The sequence below is a fragment of the Boleophthalmus pectinirostris genome, unplaced genomic scaffold (assembly GCF_026225935.1).
Source record: "Boleophthalmus pectinirostris isolate CB_2022bp ecotype Guang Dong unplaced genomic scaffold, ASM2622593v1 HiC_scaffold_2823, whole genome shotgun sequence".
NCBI lineage: Eukaryota > Metazoa > Chordata > Actinopteri > Gobiiformes > Gobiidae > Boleophthalmus > Boleophthalmus pectinirostris.
In genome coordinates, this window is record NW_026571288.1 from 1,276,989 (window position 1) to 1,299,220 (window position 22,232).

Consider the following 22,232-nt stretch of genomic DNA (forward strand, 5'->3'; position numbering starts at 1 on the left):
GAAGGACCAGAGGTGTGATTTTTTATTTTTATTTTAAATGATTGAACCTCTAATGCCCTCGCCCTTACCCATTAGTGTGCTGTGTTTGGGGTATTGAACCTGTGACACCCTCGTTCTTACCCATGAGTGTAATATGCTGCATACTCTGGAGGTGCAGTGTTTCAAACTCTTGTTGTCGTTTCTTGGCCACTTCCTGTGTCACAGTGCAGCGATCACACAGCCCTGCCCTGAGCCTGGGGACACACAATACTTTAAAGCAACACTGTGGAGTGTTGTAGTCAAGACCACACCAAGACCAGTCCAAGACAACAGAGTCATGAGACCGAGACAAGACCAAAACCTCGGAGGGTCGAGACCAAGACAAGACCGAGACTTTTAAAGGTCGAGATCAAACAGTGACCATGGCCCATAAACACAAAATCGAGACCATCTTTATAATTTTTGATATTTATTTGTATTTTACAGTTATTTTGACACATTTATATCAGTGTTTTTAGAAATCCATCTCCATTTTATCACACATTCAGTGTCAGACCTCAAGACTGAGTCTAAGTGCCTTCAAGAGAAGGTCGAGTCCAAACATAGCCGAGTCCGAGATGAGACCAAGATAGTTAAAAAATAAAACTGTGTTGAGGCAAAGACTTGGCTCGAGACTGAGCCCGGGCTCGAGTACTACAACAACAACACTATGTAACTTTCTGGTCACAGTGTTGCCCTTAAGCCTGGGGACATACAGTACTTTAAAGCAACACCACGTAACTTTCTGGTCACAGTGTCAGCCTCAAACTGGGCCTTGTGTGACTTTATGGTCATGGGCACACGGGTCACTTCATGGAGGTAGAGTTAAAGCCGAACTATGGAATATTCTTCTTTCCAAACAAGACACTGAATGTCTTACAATAATAAATGATTTATAAATGTCCATTATAATGGACTCCTGGACACTTGTGTTGGATTTGATGGATCTTCTTTTTGTAGGTGATAGAAATGAACCAGAGGAGCTCTCTACTGAATTATAGAGAGATTGTGATTGTGACTTTTTGGATGAGGAGAAAGATGAGACGCACATCAGCCTGAGCTCAACTTCTTCAGTTATGATAGTGGATACACACTACATTTAAAGTTTGAATTACTAAAACTCATAAAAACATACCAACATTTGCAAAATATTAAAATAAACTATAATTTCTCAATGACATGAATATGTAGTAAAGGATTGGTTGGAAGTGAGCTATCGGAGAAGACTGGCCTTAGACAGAGCTGAGCAGAAGTGCAGTGGTGACAGTGAGCTCCACAGAGTCATGTGCAGATCATAGACTAGTATATGTACAGTGTATGGTGCAGATGGACAAATGTCACTCACTACAGCTTTACTCTACAAACTTCTCAAAACAAAGCACAAATTACTCTTCGCCAAAAGAGGGCGGCTCAGAGCGTCCTAAACTAGTTTGGACATTGAGTTTTGATGTGTCCTGCATGAAACATGAATCACTGTTTTGAGAAATACCTGACCAGTATAATCCTGCACTCATCTGACTCCTTCTGATCTGTACTTCTGATCTTCCCTACATGTTCTGCTCTCTCTAAGGCCGCTCTTCTCTGGATGTTCTGCTTTCTCTAAGGCCGCTCTTCTCTGGATGTTCTGCTTTCTCTAAGACTGCTCTTCTCTGGATGTTCTGCTCTCTCTAAGACCGCTCTTCTCTAGATGTTCTGCTCTCTCTAAGACCGATCTTCCCTACATGTTCTGCTCTCTCTAAGGCCGCTCTTCTCTAGATGTTCTGCTTTCTCTAAGACTGCTAGATGTTCTGCTCTCTCTAAGACTGCTCTTCTCTAGATGTTCTGCTTTCTCTAAGACCGCTCTTCTCTAGATGTTCTGCTCTCTCTAAGACCGCTCTTCTCTAGATGTTCTGCTCTCTCTAAGACCGCTCTTCTCTAGATGTTCTGCTCTCTCTAAGGCCGCTCTTCTCTAGATGTTCTGCTCTCTCTAAGGCCGCTCTTCTCAAGATGTTCTGCTCTCTCTAAGACTGCTCTTCTCTAGATGTTCTGCTCTCTCTAAGACCGCTCTTCTCTAGATGTTCTGCTCTCTCTAAGGCCGCTCTTCTCTAGATGTTCTGCTCTCTCTAAGCCCGCTCTTCTCTAGATGTTCTGCTCTCTCTAAAAGGCCGCTCTTCTCTAGATGTTCTGCTCTCTCTAAGACCGCTCTTCTCTAGATGTTCTGCTCTCTCTAAGACCGCTCTTCTCTAGATGTTCTGCTCTCTCTAAGACTGCTCTTCTCTAGATGTTCTGCTCTCTCTAAAAGGCCGCTCTTCTCTAGATGTTCTGCTCTCTCTAAAAGGCCGCTCTTCTCTAGATGTTCTGCTCTCTCTAAGGCCACTCTTCTCTAGATGTTCTGCTCTCTCTAAGGCCACTCTTCTCTAGATGTTCTGCTCTCTCTAAGACCACTCTTCTCTAGATGTTCTGCTCTCTCTAAGGCCACTCTTCTTTGGTCTTTTATGGTTTCCTTTGGCTGGAGAACCAGATCTATAGTGAGCTTCATGAGCTATAGGAGCTTCATTTGGCTAGAACTGAGTGCTACATGGCTAGCGTTACACTTTCTCAGTCTACTTCTTTGTACAGTCTCCACCCTGTACACACTGTACTTTTGCACAGGCAAAGAACTGTAAGGGCTACAGCTTTGAGACTTTTGTCAAACATCATATTCTGAGATAGTTCCTGGTTTGACAAGAAGTACTGGTATTTGGTAACATGGCTACATAGTGAGAAATGTCTGTAACGCACACATGGCCTTCTTCCCTATTTACTTCTATGAACACTTGTATGTGCACAGTTTTACAGGTAATTGTAAAAAGATTAAGTAAATATTTTCCCTACTCCAAATTAAAGGGCCCATAATGCACTGTTTTCTGATCTATGTTCTAATATAGTTTCCTCATCACAAACAGTCCTGGGGTTACATTTAGTTTCATTCACACATTCAGTCATTTGGATCATTTCAGCCCTGGAAATGCCAGTGTCTGCTGAACTAAAGGTGGCTGTTAACTTAAAAACTATCACTACATGACCTCAGCAATTTAACAACAGCACTCCCCACTTTATATTCTATACTATAAAGTATTCTATAAACAGGAGAAGGTACCAGAGAACATGATTCCCAGTCAAGTTGCCAGGAAGACTAGGTTCCTCTGACTAAATAGTGCTGGGGTATTAGAAGGTTATGTATTATGTCCAAGATAAAAAAAAAAAAATCCAAACTCAATGCAACTCTGTGCACAGCAGCACTCTAGCTCTCTGTGTCTCAAAGCTAACAGTCACTTTTATTAAAATGAAAAAGCATAAAATAAACATTTTTAAATCAGCCAATTATTTTTATATGTAGACTTTTTTATTATGCATCAAAATGAGCATAAACAACATGAGACATAGTACAGTAGGGCAGACTGAGAAGTGTCCTCCACTGAAGTATTGACCTAATTTATTTTGACTTTAACATGTGCTCAGTGACATCCACTGTCCACTCCTTTATCTTTAAATATGTATTTATTTTTAATGTGACTCTGCAAAAACCTCATAGGCTGCGTTCAGACTGCAGGGCTTAACGCTCATTTCTGATTCTTTTGTGAAATCCAATGTTTTTGTGAGGTCGTTCACATTTCCAATTAAATGTGACTTGTATGTGACTCCAGTGTGAACATTAAACGGCCCAAAAGTGTCCCGCATGTGCACTGTAGACACAATGACGTCAACCGCAGCGAGCGTGCTCTGTGTTTACGGAAGTTGTCCAAACATGGACGCAGCATTGAGCACCTGGAGATTTTAAAGTTCCTCTCGTACCGGAGCCAGAACATGAACAACTTACTTGTTTTAAGGAAGAGATTGAGAAGGAGAAGGACGAGGTTTTGGCCGTGGCGTTTTGAGGGACAGTCCGTTGAAAGGAACATGTGGATGTGGAGACGTAGCGAAGATGTGATGTACTTCGCTTCAGTGACACGGAGTTCATTAACAATTTTCGCCTACTTCAGCGCAGAATAGTGATGTTTGTGTCTTGTTGATAACGTGTAGGTGGATGAATGCGCTTTGGCTGTTCAGACTGAAGTCACATGTCAAAAGATCAGATATGTATCAGTTTCAAGAGCACATATCCAAGTGGCCTGGGTAACATTTGAAAAAATTTGATCTGTGTCGTTCAGACTGTCTGTAAAAGATCAGATACAGGTCACACAGGGGCCAAAAAATCAGAGTTGGGTCATTTCAGGCTGCAGTCTGAACGCAGCCTTAGTGATACAATTAGACAGGAAGTCGTGATGCTGACAGTGAGGCTGCAGGGCGCTGCCGTGCACAGAGATTAAACGTTAGTTTTTGACTGCACTATAATAAAAACTGACGAAATTCAAAATGAGACTGAAAACTTTCTAAGGCAACTGTGTAGGGGCTGCTGAGATGTTAGACATAAAAATAGTTATTGTTAAATTTTTTAATTTCATATTTAACACCAAAATGTTCCAGGCACCCATTACAGAGGACATGTTAAAAATAAAATTGACTAAATCTAAATGTAAATAAAATAAAAGGTGTTTAATTGCCTACAAATAGAAAATCACAAAAATATATACATATACAAATTTTTTTGGAGAAATAAAAACTTCTATGATTGTTAAAATGCTTTTTTTTTTTTTTTTTTTTTTTACAGCTAAATTGTTACACACTGGGGCCCACTCTGCCCTGATCTGATGGCTGTAAAGGTTCACCTGTTCTCCAGGGTCTTGATGTTCTCCGTGAGGACTCTGTGCTGCTCCTTCATCTGCTGGTTCCTCGTGTACAGCTCCTCCATGCGTTTCGTGTCACTGCAGAGAAAAATACATCAGTCAATCAATCAATCAAGAACATATGCCCATTTTTATCACTCCAGCACACAGCAGGGACTACAGAGCCTCATTTCGACTGGCATAGTCAGTCAGACATGACAATGGGCGTGACACAGGTCTATAAGACACACACAATCATGTGACGTAAGCCTGTGCCGCCATGAGCCCCTGGACTGTCAAAAGACCTGTGCTAAAGGAGCATCAGCAGAGCCCATAGCTGATCCTCACAAGCTTAAGTTTCTCATTTGTTTTCTCTGCACATGCTCTAGATTTTGATAACCAACTTTACTTTTTATGGCTGGGTTATCTGGGTGGAGGAGGAGGATCTTGTTTGGCTGCATCTTTTGGAGTTATTCTTTTACCGGGATCAGGAGTTTGGTTCATGTTATCTGTTTGCAGACACTACAGACTGTAACTGGATAATATAATAATATTATAATATTCCTAAAACTCTGAGACACTGAAAACGCCCCACACTGGAGACTCATTGTGTTTTCAGGTGGTTATAAGTTATAAGGATTCACAAGGGAAATTACCTCACACATCAATTTATTATAATAACAAAGAGAATAAAAAATAAATAAATGCAAATGATCCTAGAAGCTGTGTTGCTCGGGGCATCATTATGAATAAAAATTGGACCTCGTCTCTGTTGTTTGCAGATGATGTTGCCCTGATGCACTGGTTTGCAGGTTTGAGTGTGTAACAGCAGGGATGAAAATCAGCTCCTCAGATCATCTGAGGAGCTGATTTTCATCCCTGCTGTTCTCAGTCAGAAAAAGGTGGCGCCCTCTCCAGGTGGGTGGACAGTCTGCCTCAAGTGGAGGAGTGAAGTATCTCAGGGTCTTACCCACGAGTGAGGGAACGATGGAGCGTGAGATTGACAGTTGGATCGGCAAAGGCAAAGCTCTTGATTTACCACTCAATCTACATTCCTGCTGTCATGGTCATGAGCTTTGGCTAATGACTGAAAGGACGACATGTTAGATACAAGTGGTCAAAAAAAACTTCCTCCACATGATTGACAGGACAGGAGGTTATCTTTACAGAAGGGTGAGTTGTACAGTTGTAGGGAGTATTATGTAGGGAATATTATCTGTCCCTCTATAGTCTGTTGCAGTGCAAACTGTCATGGATCTTTTTGCATGAAGCCTAACAAGCAATGGTGAAATCCACTCAAAGCTGTTTGCAGCTTGACAGGGAGTGAGAGATGAGGGAATGAAGACAGACGAAAGAGAAGAGTCCAAACCAGCGTCTGTCTGTGTAAAAAGCTGCACTGCTCCTCACAACAGACACATGTGCAACATCATTTGAATGAAATATTGACCATAGGCTTTTATATGGTCTGTGCCTTTGTGATCAGTGCAGCATCCACACACACACGCGTCCTGTGTCCACACGCACACGCGTCCCGTGTCCACACGCACACGCGTCCCGCGTCCACACGCACACACGGGACGCGTGTCCACACGCATGGGTGTCTCGCATCCATATACATGTGTGTCCCATGTCCACACAGACATGTTTCCTGTATGTAAGAGCGTCTGGACTGTAAAAGTGTCAGCAACACACGACTATAAAAGTCCCTTTTTCAGCTGTGTCACACAGAGACAGATGTTCTGACACAGGTGTGTGATGCACGAAATGAAACTTTGGACTGAACTGTTTCTTTAGACGTTCTTGGAGACAGAGCTAAAATAATCTGGACAGTGAGTCTTGTCCTAGTCGGGTTTGTTTCTGAGTGCTTGTTACTGCAGCAGCTCAGTGTCACCTCTGGTTAGTCATTTTGGCAGAATGAAACTGAAGCTTTGATAAGCCTGGATTGGCCAAATAAGCTCAGCTTTGGCTTTACCTCGCTTCATGGTATATCATCCAGAGCTTTCTCAGAAAGTCTACTCATGCCCAACAGTATTCCTGTTGTCCCTCCAGTCCAGCCTGTTGTTCACATGGACTCCGAGGTACTTGTTACAGTCCACTATTTTTATGTCATGGCCCTGGATGGTCCTGAAGTCAATCACCAGGTCACTGGTGATTAACAATGTGTTGTGTGATAATTAACCTGAACTAACAAAACAGGAACCCACAATTATATGTTAAATGGTTTAGGTAGGATATGGTAAATAAACAAATTAAAACATGTGAAATCAAAAACATTTATGTGACTTCAAATGGGACAAAGGCTCACTTTGTCACAGGCTGACAGACACATCTAAGTCTGTGGTCTCGAAATCAACAAAAATCAGAAGCCCAGAGACCACAGTGTGAATCCTGTCACAGGAGCATCTTCATCCACTGAGGGAGGGATGTAAACTCCAGTGAACAGGACACAAGTATATTCTTTTAGTAAATTCTCTTCCCTCTGACCCCTCCCTCTGGTGTGACCCAGACTTACCAGCCCTTCTTATTGGACATCTCCTGGAGTTTGACCTGCCATCCTGAAGGTCAAAACAAAGGAGAGGGTTCATTAACTCATTTACTCAGAATAACCACGTCAAGTTTACTCTAAATATTCAGATGCATTTGACAGTTTAAACTACTCATTTCTCTAAAACACAGACAACTCGATTAGTTTTGTCAAGTTTGGTCATTTTGGAGAAGTTTATAATTTTACTTGCTGGTTGGATGTGAGCAGCAGATGTGAAATACATAAAGGTACTGTTACTGAGCAACCATGATGTAAACAAGGGTCTAAATGACACAATAACTTCCAAAAATAAACATAAATATAATAAATAAGCTATCAGAAAAAGTCTTTCCTTGTGTGCAAATTGTCTCTGCATTTAGGATGGAATTTCCCATGATGATGACATACGTAGAGGGGATTTTGTTTTCGAACACAGTGCTGCTTCCTGCTTCCTTTTACAGCTTTTTGTTATAAAAGTACTGTACTGATACTAAACCATAAATATTTAGGACAGGTACTATCCACTAAATCATGTCAGAATGAGAAAAAACATGAATGTGTCAAATGTGTCAGACTTTAAATCATGATATTGACCTTCGACCTCTCGTTCGTGACATTCCTGAAGTTTGAGCAGCAGGTCGTTGAAGTCGTCCATGTTGTCCTCAGCGGCGTCCTCTGAAATTCACACTGAAAACTACAAAAACACAAAGCACTAATGAATTCATGGATTGTGTGGTCTTAGAGTTTAGGTAGGAGCACAAAAGACTTGTTACCATAGAAATCAGAAACCCACCAGTTTTGGCAGTAGAGCAAAACTCTTGGTTTCGATCTGAGTAATATTAAAACAAGTCTTATGATATTGATCTGATACCAGTGATGATTGGTTTAATAAAAATGTTCCTATATAAAAAGTTCAGAACTTCCAGTCTCACTGTAACAAACTTCACAAGCTTACAAGAGTCCACCTTGACCCCGCTGGTGAGATTGAGACTGGACCAATTACAGAACAGCATTGTGGTGTGGGCGGAGCCAAAGGCCAGACGTCAAAATAAACCAAGACAAACCAGGCAATGAAAATGAACATACTTGAGTCTATTTTCACAGAAATACACACTGTTTAGTTTGTACACATACAAACAGAAAGAACTTTGTGCATTTGTGGAGAGAAATACGTCTGCTCTTTTCTCTCAACTGGATTTAACCAGAGTTTGTTTTTTCGGTTTGTTCCGTTGTTTTGATGCTTTGACCAATCAGCTGGGAGTATTTCTTTATTACTTTCTCTTACTATCTCTTTCAGTGAGCGTTATCCCAAATTAAAAATGTGTAGATCTCTCTCTGGAGTTATGAGATTAAACAGTAAAATCTTGTGTGGTTTCTTTGTGATGGTGACTCCTCTGATCGCTCCCGTCAGAGTTTGAGTTTAAATTATTAAATGTGATAATGATCAGATTCTGTTCTGTAAACATCGTTTGTTGACAGTTTTAACCAGAACACAACAGTTTTTTTTTTTGTAATCAGATCGGACATGAACCTGTAGAAAGTGAGACAAAGCCTGACCACTTACTCCCAAAGTGCATTTAATGAATGAAAACGTTTGGATCAGTGGATCTTCTCTGTGTGCCACTCCCTTATAAACCATCTGCCCACTGATTGGATCGGCCAATTCAAAAGTGAGGACTATACCTGAACCCTTATCCTCTGGTTGGCAGGGAAATGTGAGCCAAGTGTGAGTGAGTGATATCGCTGGAGGACAGGGTGAGCTGGTCTCACTGGTTCAGCTCTAGTTTCCTGAAACAAAACTGTAGATTTCTCTGTTTGTTTTTCAGCTCCTGTTTTTGGTGTGGCCACAGAACTACTGTGACAGAAAAGAAATGTCTGTAAAGAACACTACAGGAGAATTCACCGGATTTGAGATGATATCACAACATTGTAGACACCAATTATATTTCATGAATACTTTGCTGTGACATCATAGGGGATCTACATGTATGTCTATAGAGGAATTGTCAGCAGTTACCATGGACACACAATGCACTTATTAACAAACACTGATGAAAAAGTTTTTAAGTCATCCAGAAAAATACAAAATGCATTTAAAGAGCACATAATTGGAGGGTCTGCTCTTCTGGAAATATCGTGAAAAAAAAATAGTGGTCATTTTAGTGTAGGTAACCTTCATTTTGTGATAGAAAATTTTGAAAAATGAAAAATGTCCTCAAATCCTCAGTGGGTTGGGTAAGCTGTCTATAAATGAATTCCAGATGCAAAGAACACATGTGGTGACAACATTCTGTGAAAAAAATATTCTTAAAACACATTTCTACGTGATTTTGGCTCAATTTAATGCAAAAAAAGAAGGCGTTTTTTTTTACTTTTATCCAATATTTTCTTTACCTCATTGGCAATCAACTGTTTCCCCAAGTTTTGACATCAGCCAATATGCCATTCTTTTCACCAAACTGTATAGTCATTCCACAGAAAAAATAATAAAAATCCAACCAAAATCAGTGGATCTTTGATGATTTCATTACCATCAACAGGCCCAGAACCTCAATAGAATGTTAGGCTACTCTCAACATTCCATAAGGCACACTGGATATATGTATTATTATTATTATTATTTGTGATTAAAGAGGGGCATCTGACTTGTATGGGGCATGAACTGCTCACACATAACACATTTAAATCACCATGTTGTTCATTGTTTTGAAATGCTATATTTGGTGAAAACATATATTATTAATATTAGAATAATATTAGAAATTCATATGTTTTAGAAGATTAACCTTTGTTCACTCTCTGAGTCTTCCCTCCCTTTGTCACCCCCCCTTCAGAGCACTATCACAACACAATCAGCGTCCCTCCTGTTAATACAACGACTACGACTATCACATCAGGTTTGTCAAGTTATGTAAAGTTTTACATCACGTTTTTGTATATTTATGGATGGATTGTGACATAGACTAGACTCAAAAGAGGGTTCAACGTTATAACAAGGTAGAACTGTCTCTTGTAAGGAACAAAAACAAAGTGACATTATTATTTGAAAGATTATAGTCACTTAGTGTTTGTTTGTGTCTGTCGGTCGTGTTCACGTGACATGAGCAGCACACAGTAGTCGCTCTAGTTTAACCGGAGCTGAGACAGGTCAGAGCTCTCAGGTGGAGTTTGCTGTTCAATTGTTAGATGCAAATTTGTGACCTGGTTTATGGTTCACATCTCTGTAATTACTGGGCCTATCCACACAAAACTAAAACTGGCACAGGTTCTTCGAAACTTAAGTCAACTTATTATTATTTTTTATTTTTTCACAATCGCTTCAGAAAGTGGTGCCATTATTCAAGCCAGTCCCAAATAATGTGAAGGAGAAACATAAGTGGATCAGAAATTTGGAGGTTTCTTTCAAAAACCTGCTGGAGAGTTCTACAAGCCCCTGTCGCCCATCTGTAATCATCATCAAATAGTGAAACTAGTAACTCAACATTTCTATGTGCATTCAATGTCCAACCGCCCCCCCCAAAAAAACATGCTACAGGTCTTCAGGAAGAACAGTTGATAGTCAAGGTCAGTTAAATAGAATCAATCAATGAACCTGTCCAGAGACAACAGGTGGAAATTTGCACTGGTGCTACAACCTGGTACAAACATTTCTCCTGTCAAGGTTCATGTAAAAATTGTGGCTGACCCTGTCTCAAATAAATAAATAAGTAAATAAATGTGTGTACAATCCCTCAGTTGCAAAAGGAGAAATTCAATTTGTCAACTGGGCAAAAGTTTATAACCAGTGTTGGGGAGTAACAGATTACATGTACTGGAGTTATGTAATCAAAGTACAAATTATGAGTAACTGTATTCAGTTACAGTTACAGTTTCAATGAGTGGTAATTGGATTACAGTTACTTGGTTGAAATAAATGGAAACATGGCGGTATTTTCCTGTTTTCACATTTTTGGCCATTCCCTTTTTTTTTTTTTTTTTTTTTTCTCGGTAATTCCACTCATTGCCGGACACTAAACCCAGTCCAAACCCAGTCCAAACCAGGTCTAAACCGGGACTAAAACCAGGCCTAAAACCAGGACTAAAACCAGGACTAAAACCAGGACTAAAACCAGGACTAAAACCAGGTCTAAACTAGGACTAAAACAAGGTCTAAACCAAGTCTAAACCAGGTCTAAAACCAGGTTTAAATTAGGTCTAAACCAGGACTAAAGCAGGTCTAAACCAAGTCTAAACCAGGATTAAACCAGGTCTAAACCAGGTCTAAAACAGGATTTAACAGGACTAAACCATGCTGTGTGGACCATGTCTCCTTGTCTTCTGTCAATAATATTTTTATTTTGGTTAAGTAAAGTCTGGACTTTTCATTTTCTTTCAGCAGATAAAATCCCATTTCCTCGTCTTTTCTTTACAGCAAATCAAGTAATCCAAAGCGTTCAGATTACATTACTCACTTTAAGTAATTTAATGGATTATGTTATAAACTACATTTTGGGGTATGTAATCTGTAATCTATAAGGGAATATATTTTAAAAGTCACCTTCCCAACACTGGAGCTAACGACACTGAAACTACTCTGAAACTAACACACCTGCTTGTTTACACTTTCGGTCATATTAGCAGAATCGTTCAGGGCCATAATGGAGCTTTCACACCTCTGGGCCTGATGTGGCAATCCCTACTGAACATACAAACAAAATAATATATCAAAAAAAAATAAAAAAATAAACTGACCAGAGCAAAAGAAGCAATCGCTACTGTAGTTACTGTAGTTGTGTCCTTGGACTTCTGCGTGTGTGTGACGTCACAGGCTGAGGTCACAGAGGCCCAGAGCGGCTCTGGCAATTAAATCAGCTCAATGGGCTAAAGTACAGGTTCTCAAATAGAAACATGTAACACGAGCGCACTGTGTAACTTTCACATCCTGCCACCTGCTCGTTTCCATGGAGAAGCTGCTAGTCCAGAATAGTCCGCAATATGGCATTAAAGGTCTGAAATCCCCATGGGGTTTATTGGAATGTCATAAACCAAATAAATCTCCATGAAAACAAGCAACTCAACTTAACCAACAACTGTAACTGAATCAAATAAATATATATTAAGCAACATTCCAGACAAAGCAATACGATTTCCATGAGGGAAAGTGGTGACAGAGCGTCCACCAGAGCGTGACAGGTGACACACAGCACCTTTAAAACGATTCCAATCTATACAGTATTCAACAGTCAAAACTGACGGTAGAGTTACACGGTCAAAAACAAGACATGCGATTTAAATACACAAGTATACACATGATTATACACATGATTATACACATGATACACGTGATTTCAGGTTCAAATACACTGCAATAACATGACCTCAAAGTTTTTGCAGTGTTTGGGGTTTGAATTCATGTTTTTTTTGTTTTCCAGTTGGATCTGAAATCTTTTTTGTTTTCTTCAGTTGGATCTGAAATCTTTTTTGTTTTCTTCAGTTGGATCTGAATTCTGTGCTTTTGCATTTTGATGAGTTTAGACGTGTTTGGATTCGTCAGCGGAAACTTCTGCTCTGCATGAGACGACCTGCCTCTGTCTGCTCCGAAAACACTTTCACGCAAACAACTTTTTACTTTGACTTTAATGTAAAGCTGCACTATGTCGCTTTTTCTGATGGGGGTCCAGCACGTGCTCGTCTCCATGGAGATGTTATTGTTTTGCCGACAATGTTCCTCATTAAGCCAGTAATATATATGTGGTTAATTTACGTCTTTATATGTGTGATTTTGTTGTACATGAGTTGTGTTTGAGCTGGTGAGGTGAAGACCATCCAGCTTTTAGATTCATTTAACCCAGGGGTGTCAAACCTATTTTGGTCCGGGGCCGTACCCAACCTACTTTGATCCCAAAGGGGCCGGATCTGAAAACTCATGTCATATAAACCCCAAAATAACAACAAATATTTGAGCAGGAAAACGCAAATCTTTTACAGAAATCTTTTTTAATTGATGAACTGTTTCTTTTACAATATATTATAATATTATGAACAACCTGAAACTTTAAGAAAAATTTAATTTTAACACAAATGTTTTAACATGAAGTTGTTTGCAAATAGGAATAAGTCTGTTATTCTTGGAAAATCCTGCACTCGGCTCCACTTTTCTCATTTTGGACATTTTTCTGATGAGGGTGTCACGGTCAACAGTCAAAACGATCGTCCTTTAAGAGCGTTTGGAAAGAGACAAGTCTTCATTTGCGCTGCTCTGGTGGGAGGGGCCACGTACAGAAACGCTGGAGACGCTGCTGTGATAAACACCACAAAAAATTAACAAGATTTTAAAAGAAAATATCATTCAAATATTTTAGTAGAAAATCAGCCGAGGGCCAGATTAAAGGTCTTAGGCCGTATGTTTGACACCCCTGATTTAGAGTCTGATCAGTTTTTGTGTCTGCCTTTTGAGCACGTACTTGGTTGGAACTTCTGTAGAAATGTTGATTTGATTTGATGTATTTATTTTGAGAAAGTAAAAAATGTACATTCTTTTACAATGGAACATATAACATATCACAAGTGCGGACAAAGAGTCACTGTTATAGTTTGGTAACATAACTGTACTGCAATAATACATAAGGTCACCTACAGTGGTCACAGACACCACAGACCAGCAATGGTACAGAAACAACAAGTATAAAGTAGCGCTACAGAACGCAGTATTGTTCTAATATTAAAACCCACTCTCTATACACTGTGACCAGACCATGTGTTTATAGAACAGCTTGAATTTATGGATATTTGGGCATTACTTGAGATGTGTGTCCAGACTGTTCCAGAGTTTTACCCCACATACAGACACACACAAACTAAAATGATGAGTTTTCTCTCATTTTGAACAAGCTTTGTAGATGATTTGGTAGGACATTTGTGAATGCTCTAAATAAAATGACCAGTACATAATATTTTACATGGTCAGGAATCTTTAGGAGCTTAGATTGAATAAAAAGATTATGGGTGTATGAAAAAGGGAGAACCAAAGAACAGTATAATGTACGAAGTAGGGCCCGACCGATATGGATTTTGTTGTGGTCGATATGATACCGATAAAATGGGAGTTGGAGCTGCTGATAGCCGATATAATCGCCGATATATTTAGTGATGTAAAAATTCACTGTAAATCTTAAATTATTAAAAAAAAAACTTAGGTTTGGCTCTGGTGGATTTTAAATTGGATTTATTTAGGCAACATGCATTTGTATTCTGTTTGTGTCATATTTACAGACAGAAGGTCAGACCAATGGCATTTTTGCATCACATTCAAGACACTAGTGATGGGTATTCCAGTTCTTTTTAGAGAACCGGCTCTTTTGGCTCGGCTCACTAAAAGGAGCTGGCTCTTTTGGCTCCCAAGCGACTCTACAGATTGTTTTGTTGTAAGCATGACTAAACCAGAACTGAACCAGGACTGAGTGTCAGGACTCGGTCTCTATCTCTCTCCGTCTCTCGAGCCCAAGATTAGTCCTGGTTTATTTATTTTATGCTGAACTACAGCCAAACATGCACGATTTTTTCTCTCCTATGCACACGCAGATTTCTGAAAGTTTCATTTTGAGCCGCTGCTGCTGTCAAAACTACCACGAGTCTGCACGTGATGTGAAGAGAAAAAAAGTGAGAGAAGGAGAAAACACGGCTGCCAATAAGGATCAGGCTCCCGTTGTTTGCTTCTAAGAGCTGTTTTGTTCTCGACCGACCCATCACTACTAGCTAGTAAACAAACTACCGCTCTTAGCCTTTAGCTGTAAATGCTGCGCGCCGCGGTAATTAATTATATGCGCAAATGTCATAATTCACACCTCTATTCACAACTCATTTACATATCAATGCAGGTCCAGTAACAAATATACGGCCAATACAGTCACTTTACAACAGACCAATATTTCCAACACTCAGCGCTCACACAGGCTCCTCCTCACATCACAAGTCTGCACTAATAAATGTCCTTTTAATCCAGACTCAAACCGATTGTCTGTAAAAAGAAAATAATCTCAATGTTTGGATCTATGTCTGTGGGTGTAAACAAACACACGTGAGTGACTCGACTCTGTGGTGTGTTCAGGGACAGTACAGACACACACACAGACAAATGACACCGTAGATAAATACTGATGTGGAGCCACATATTAGGACATTTATCGGTCTGTAAATTGTATTCAATGAACAGAATGTAGAGAGTCTAAGATTTATAAAAGATATAACATGCCCACGTGAAACATCGGCCCATATCAGCAACCATATCGGCCGATAGCTGATATTCTTCCAGGAGTCCATATCGGCCGATAATATCAGCCAATTGATATATCAGTCAGGCTCTAGAATGAAGGGCATTTTGTATGACGATTCGTAGATGTATCGTGGTCCTATTTTTGACCTGCTTTAGCCTTAATTGACCTGGATAATCCTGTTATAGATCTCGATTAGATCTCTTTCCTTACTTTGGGTTTGAGACTTTTTTTTATTTTTTTATCTGTCATTCTCTAGTCAGCAAACTGTCAGGAGCAGTGGACCAGATAGTAAACTAGTTTTGGTCAGGACTCCCTTAAAGTACTCATCTCTCCAGGAGCAACGAGCACCACAGCACAGTCCTAGACCCATCTCCAGATCTTGAGCTAGTCTTGGTCAGGAGGATTTGAGCTGTGGTGCATGTTTTGGGTTGATGGAGGAGGGATGTGTTGACATGTGGAGGACTGAGTGACTGATTCAAATCAAAAGCACATGATGTTTAACCTGACTCTAGGTTCTAGAGCAGTAGAACAGTAGGCCCTGGTATTTGATGGGACACAGTGCATATTTGTGTCTGGGTGCCACACTCAGACAGTCACGCAGTTTGTTTTTACACCACAGATACTAAGAATAGAAGTGTTGGTGAAGTGTCCTGCCCAGAGACACAACAGCAGCATGTAGATTTGAACTTTTTTTTTTTATTAATGGACAAACACTTAACCCACTGCACCACTGCACCAACTCAAAATACTGTGTTAATATGATCATAAGAGCTGCTTTTGCTTTTTCATTTGGCTTTTGAAAACACTGTTCTTCACTGCTCTGGGGGAGAAAAAGAATCAGATATTTCATTTTTAAATCAGACTTATTCTGCAACATGGGCTTTTCAGAGCTTTTAATAGTGTTATAGCTGTTTCATTCTCATTGAGCCTCTGACATTGTATTTGGAGTGATTTGTGCATGTTTGATAAAGTTTCATGCCTTGCCCTGTACAATGACATTATTGCTTTACTGTCCACACCGCTGTTCATTATAACTATTCTGTAACATTACACACAATCGGTCTAATGCTGTTACACATACAATAGTGCTGTTCAGAAGCCTCCCGTAAAGACAAACTACACAGCACATCACACATGATCAGGGGTGTAGTGGGCGAGGTACGTGGGGGTATGCCGTCCATCCACTTTTCCCGACGTGAGATATAAAAAAATAACAATTATAAAATAGCTACACCTTAAATGTCAAACTGAAGCTATTGGAAATGGTGAAAACAACCTGCAGGACTGAACCAGGACTGAACCAGGACTGAGTGTTGGGACAGGCCCAAAGCTGTGCCCATGTGGACTGTTGGGTGAACACGTGAGAAAGGACCAGCTCAGAGCTCCACGCCCCACGGGTGGCCCCAAGCACAGCTGTGGCCAGATCGCATTTTGCAGTGACACCCCCCGGCCACGCAAACTCTGCCTATGAATCTATCCCCGTTTTCACCTCCACCACTACACGCCCACTGTGATGTATGCACTTCCTTCTCCATTTTGGTCATTTTGGTACAAATGTAAAAGAAAATGCTCTGCTCTAGTGTGATGTGCAGTTATAACCTGGAGGGGCCCACAGCCTGCGGCGCTTTGTTGTTATGACGTTTACAGCAAAGTCAGCTCCCACTGGACACCTCATGGAAGTCAGTGGGCTTGTCTCTTTTATTAAGTCGTTTTAGATCGGGGTGGGCAATTATTTTTTTCTGTGAGGAGAAACTGAAAACTGAAAATATTGTGGAGGACCAGTCAAAATTCTTAACTCAGTTCTACATTTAAGCAAAGGAACTTGTGATTCGATATACTGTGACAGTCCACAATATTATTGTGAGATTTTTGACGATATCAATATCACAATATTTTGGTTACTGTGACATTTCTAGTAAATAGGATTGTTTTGACAAGCTGGTTAGAGTTTTTGCTATGATAAAGCAATGAAAAAGTGAGGCTGACTTACAAAAAATGTCAAAAAAAACCAACATAAACAAACAAAAAAACACCTGTAAAATAAAAGCAATGTAGCTTTAGTCCCTACATGAGCTGAAATGATAAAATATGTTTATTTTGTAATTCCAAATGAGCTTAAACGTGCCGGTTAAAGTCAACCAAAGAGCTTGTTTTCAATGAATATTGTGATTTCAATTATGCAAATGATACAGAATGATCAACGGGGAGGGATAGATTATAAGTACAGAGCACTACATGTTTGCTTTAAGCCTATAATTATTCATAGTCTCGTTCTATTGTGCGTTTGATCAGTGTTTCCCAAAGACTGGGCCGTGCACCTCAGGTGGGTCACAAGAGATTTAGTTGTCACGATCTGCAAGTAGATCTGTGATATACAGTTCTGACACATGTTGAAATGATAAGACATGTTTTGTATCATTTCTAATCTTTTTGTGATTATTTTATTGACTATTTTGTTCCAGTATTGCTGCTTTAATTGAATGAGTGCGTATACATGCACATCAGTATCCTGGTTATGATCAGGTTTTTTGAGTATCCCGGTTTTGTTATGGTGCATGTATACAGTTTCAGTATCCCGGTTATGAGAAGCCGGGATACTGTAGCTGGTGTATTCCGATAGTAACAGGGATACTGTGTCATGTAAACGTAGTATCCCGGTTACTGCAACATAAATTTGAGTGTGCATGCTTCCAAAAGACAAATACGTTTCAGTCTTTTGACCACTACAACAGCGACAAATAAAGTGACCATACATGAGTGAAATGACTGCGAATCTGCACTTGTACGACCTGCACACATATGATCGCTGAAAAGTTAAACATGAAACATCTCGTATACGATATACACACAGAACACACTCACCATAATCAGCACCTCCTCTGGCACAGAAAAAAACACATATATTCTACTGAGTTGTGTCCTTTAGTCCGACAGAAGCACAAGGAGAGAACTGTTTTTATCGATGCTAACAGTTTATGCTAATTAGCCATGCGGTCTTAGTTTCAGTAAAACGTAAACAAATGTGACAAAGCTGAATTATATGATCAAACGGGCTGATGTGGTTATGGTTCATATGTTATAAAGCTGAGTTTATTTATGCAGAATATTTTAATAAAAATCTACACGTTGGATTTAATGTGTGCAGTGGATTGTGGGATACCTCATAGCTCCGTACCGCTGGTTAGCAGTGTTGGGAAGGTTACTTTTAAAATGTATTCCCCTACAGAATACATATTACACACACCAAAATGTAGTTTGTAACATAATCCATTAAATTACTTAAAGTGAGTAACGTAATCTGAATACTTTGGATTACTTAATTTGCTGTAGAGAAGCAAAGACGAGGAAATCTTCACTTAAAATGTTTTGTCTGCTAAAAGAAAACAAAAAGCCCAAACTTTACTTAACCAAATTAAAAATATTATTGATAGAAGACGAGGAGACACAATCCATGCAGGATGATTTAGTCCTGTTAAATCCAGTTTAAGACCTGGTTTAGTCCTGGTTTAGACCTGGTTTGGACCTGGTTTAGTCCTGGCTTAGTCTTGGTTTAGACCTAGTTTAGAACTGGTTTAGATGAGGTTTGGACCTGGTTTTTAGTCCTGATTTAGACCTGGTTTAGACCTGGTTTAGACCTGGTTTGGACCTGGTTTCAGACCTGGTTTAGTGTAATGAGTGGAATTACCAGAAAAAAAAAAAAAAGGGATATAGCCCGAAATGTCAAAACAGGAAAATCCCGCCGTGTAATCCATTTATTTCAACAAAGTAACTGTAATCCAATTACCACTCACTGAAACAGTAACTATAACTGAATACAATTACTCATAATTTGTACTCTGATTACATAACTCTGGTACATGTAATCTGTTACTCCCCAACACTGCTGGTTAGAACCCATGGATCTCTTAAAATAATCTCCCGAGATTCCTGTTTGTATTTTTCCTGGTTTATTAACATAAATTAGGTTATTTTTTGCGCTTGAACATTTGTAAGATTATGTCAAGAAACATGTTTACACGAATATGAGTATCTCAGCGCGCATGTAAATGCAGTATCCCGAATACTTCCATAACCGGGGTATGGTTATAACCGGGATACTGATGTGCATGTGTACACACTCAGTGTTGAAAAGAAAAAGAAATGGGTGATTTATAGATCCTTTTATGCTTGTTCAATGACTGTTTTTTATTGTTTAAAACTTGAGTAATACTAATTGTTCAGAGACACGATCACTCAGTCAACAATAAAATATCCTCATTAATCAAATCCACCTTTATTTTGTGATTTACGAAAAATGTCTATTGACTTGTGTCGCGAAGGTTTGTGACTTTTAAAATATGGGTCCCCAGAAAAGTTTGGGAAACACTGCATTAGATCCTATAGGGTCGGATCATGTTTGAACAGCCCTTATTTACACCGTGTTCCTGTGCCTCAAGTCTTAAGTGTGAAGTGAAGCTCCATCCATCTGCAAAAGAACACACCCAACACATGTGCAATGCAACATACTGTCTCCACCAATGATTAGAAGTCACTCACAATCACTGCAGATGTCAGACAAGTTATTTGTAACTCGCCTCTGCCAAACGAAACATTCTGCGTCATTCTCTCGTATTTATGATTTATGTTTTAGGATTCTTCAGAAGATCACTTTTAAGCACGTCCAGTCCAACATGTTTGTACAAGATTTGCAGTTTTTTATGCACGATAAGACAGGAGATTTGTAAAGGAAACGATGGCACAACCTTTGAGATCTGTTAATTGTGTCCATTCAAATTTCAATATCGATTACATTTGACCTGCTCCCATCTCACGCCAACACTTCAGAGCTTTAGGAGGATGGGAGGACATCTGACACATAGGGATATAGGAGGATGGGAGGGCATCTGACACACATGGGCACATAGAGACGAACACAAGGGCACCTGGCACACTGCAACACACATATCTCCCCATATATAAACCAAATAAGTCACCATGTCTTGTTACTCTGCATGTAATTCCAAACCTGTTTTAACTTTTATTTGGACCTTGAGGCTGTAACAAAACAAAGAGACACTCACCTCATTCACAGATGACCCCGCTGATATCTCCCAATCCACAGAAACAAAGCAAAAGGACAATTAGCAGCAGAATTAGCTCAAGTGTTGGTGCAGTCGTGGTGTAAGTGCCCACGCCTTCCCTCCTCTCCTCTCTGCTCTCTCTCTCTCCTCCCATCAGAACCGGTCCGATTGGTCCCGGGGCCTCTGGCAGCACAAACGTCTAAGCCCGGGCAAGTCCCACCTGGATTTTCAGGTCGAGCCGGAATACCAGACAACAGGTCCGACCGGCTCTGCATTAAAGCCGCAGGCGGAGATCGAGGGACGTGAAGGAGCTGTGCAGGTGAAGCAAGCTGCCACAGGTACAGAGAGAGAGAGAGAGAGAGAGAGAGAGAGAGAGAGAGAGAGAGAGAGAGAGAGAGAGAGAGAGAGAGAGAGAGAGAGAGAGAGAGAGAGAGAGAGAGAGAGAGAGAGAGAGAGAGAGTGCACGAATGAACAGAATCTTTTTCTCATCTCTGTTCTAATGTTTCCTCATCACAAACATACCTGGAGTTGTGTTGTTCAGCCACACATTTAACACACAAACTCTGCAGATTTAAGGTATTGAGTTCTTCTCTCAAACTGAACTTTTCCACCTTGTGATGTCATGTGGTTATACAGGAAGTGCTCCACTGTGTGTTTTTAAACTCCATACACCTTCAATAGAATGTTGTGGATAATTTCAGCCTTAGAATTAGTGTTGTAGTTAAGACCACACTAAACGAGACCAAGACCAGTCCGAGACCACAGTGTTCCAAGACCAGGACAAGACCAAGACCTCTGAGGGTCGAGACCGAGACAAGACCGAAACTTTTAAAGGTTGAGACCGAGACAAAACTGAGACCATAGCCCATCGAGACCAAATCAAGACCATCTTTGTCATTTCCTACATTTATTTGTATTTTACACTTATTTGTGCACATTTATATCAATCTTTTTTTTGTTTTTGTTTTTATCTATCTCCATTTGATCTGATTAAAGTTCATTTAGGCTTAAAATAAGCCAAACAAACTGTACTGTACTAAAACGCTCTTTTTGGTGCCTTTTTTTGGACCCTGATCCACAGTTTGAGAACCCCTTCTTTTTCAAGTTCATAATATTTACAGTTACGTTATCTTTCTGGTTTTGCAGTTATGTTTAGTCTCTGCACATTTACCAGCCGTAATGAAATATGATCACACTTGTAGAGTGTCACTGTCACTTTGAGTCTGAGACAAGACCGAGACCAAGCGCTATCAAGACAGAGACAAGACCGAGACCAAGCTCCATCAAGACAGAGACAAGACCGAGACCAAATGCGCTTTCGAGACCGAGACAAGACTGACAAAGACCAAAGACCAACAAGCAGACCCTTTCGAGGCCGACAAGACAAGACCAAGCTTTCGAGACCGAAGACCAAGTGCTTTCCAGACTAACAGACGAGACCAAACTCCTTCGAGACCGACAAGCCCGACCAAATGCTTTCGACCGAACAAGCCAGCACCATTGAGACCAAGACAAGACCGAGACCAAGCGCTTTCGAGACCGAGACAAGCCCAAAACCAAGCACCATTGAGACCAAGACAAGACCGAGACCAAGACAAGACTGAGTCCAAGCGATTTCGAGATCGAGACAAGACTGAGACCAAGTGGCATCGAA

At 40.2% G+C, this 22,232-nt stretch overlaps 1 protein-coding gene across 1 annotated transcript in view; it reads right to left on the bottom strand.

Annotated features, from left to right (window-relative positions):
* Positions 1-20,691, bottom strand: part of rbbp8l (retinoblastoma binding protein 8-like) — a 39,171-nt gene extending 18,480 nt beyond the window's left edge. Inside the window, exons 1-5 of the mRNA XM_020934661.2 lie at positions 20,579-20,691; positions 7,861-7,960; positions 7,255-7,297; positions 4,746-4,841; positions 121-233 (exon numbers count right to left, since the gene is read on the bottom strand). Coding sequence (XP_020790320.1) covers positions 121-233; positions 4,746-4,841; positions 7,255-7,297; positions 7,861-7,921 — 313 coding nt within the window. The 5' untranslated portion in view covers positions 7,922-7,960; positions 20,579-20,691. The remainder of the gene's footprint in view (positions 1-120; positions 234-4,745; positions 4,842-7,254; positions 7,298-7,860; positions 7,961-20,578) is intronic.
* Positions 20,692-22,232: the final 1,541 nt, after the last annotated feature.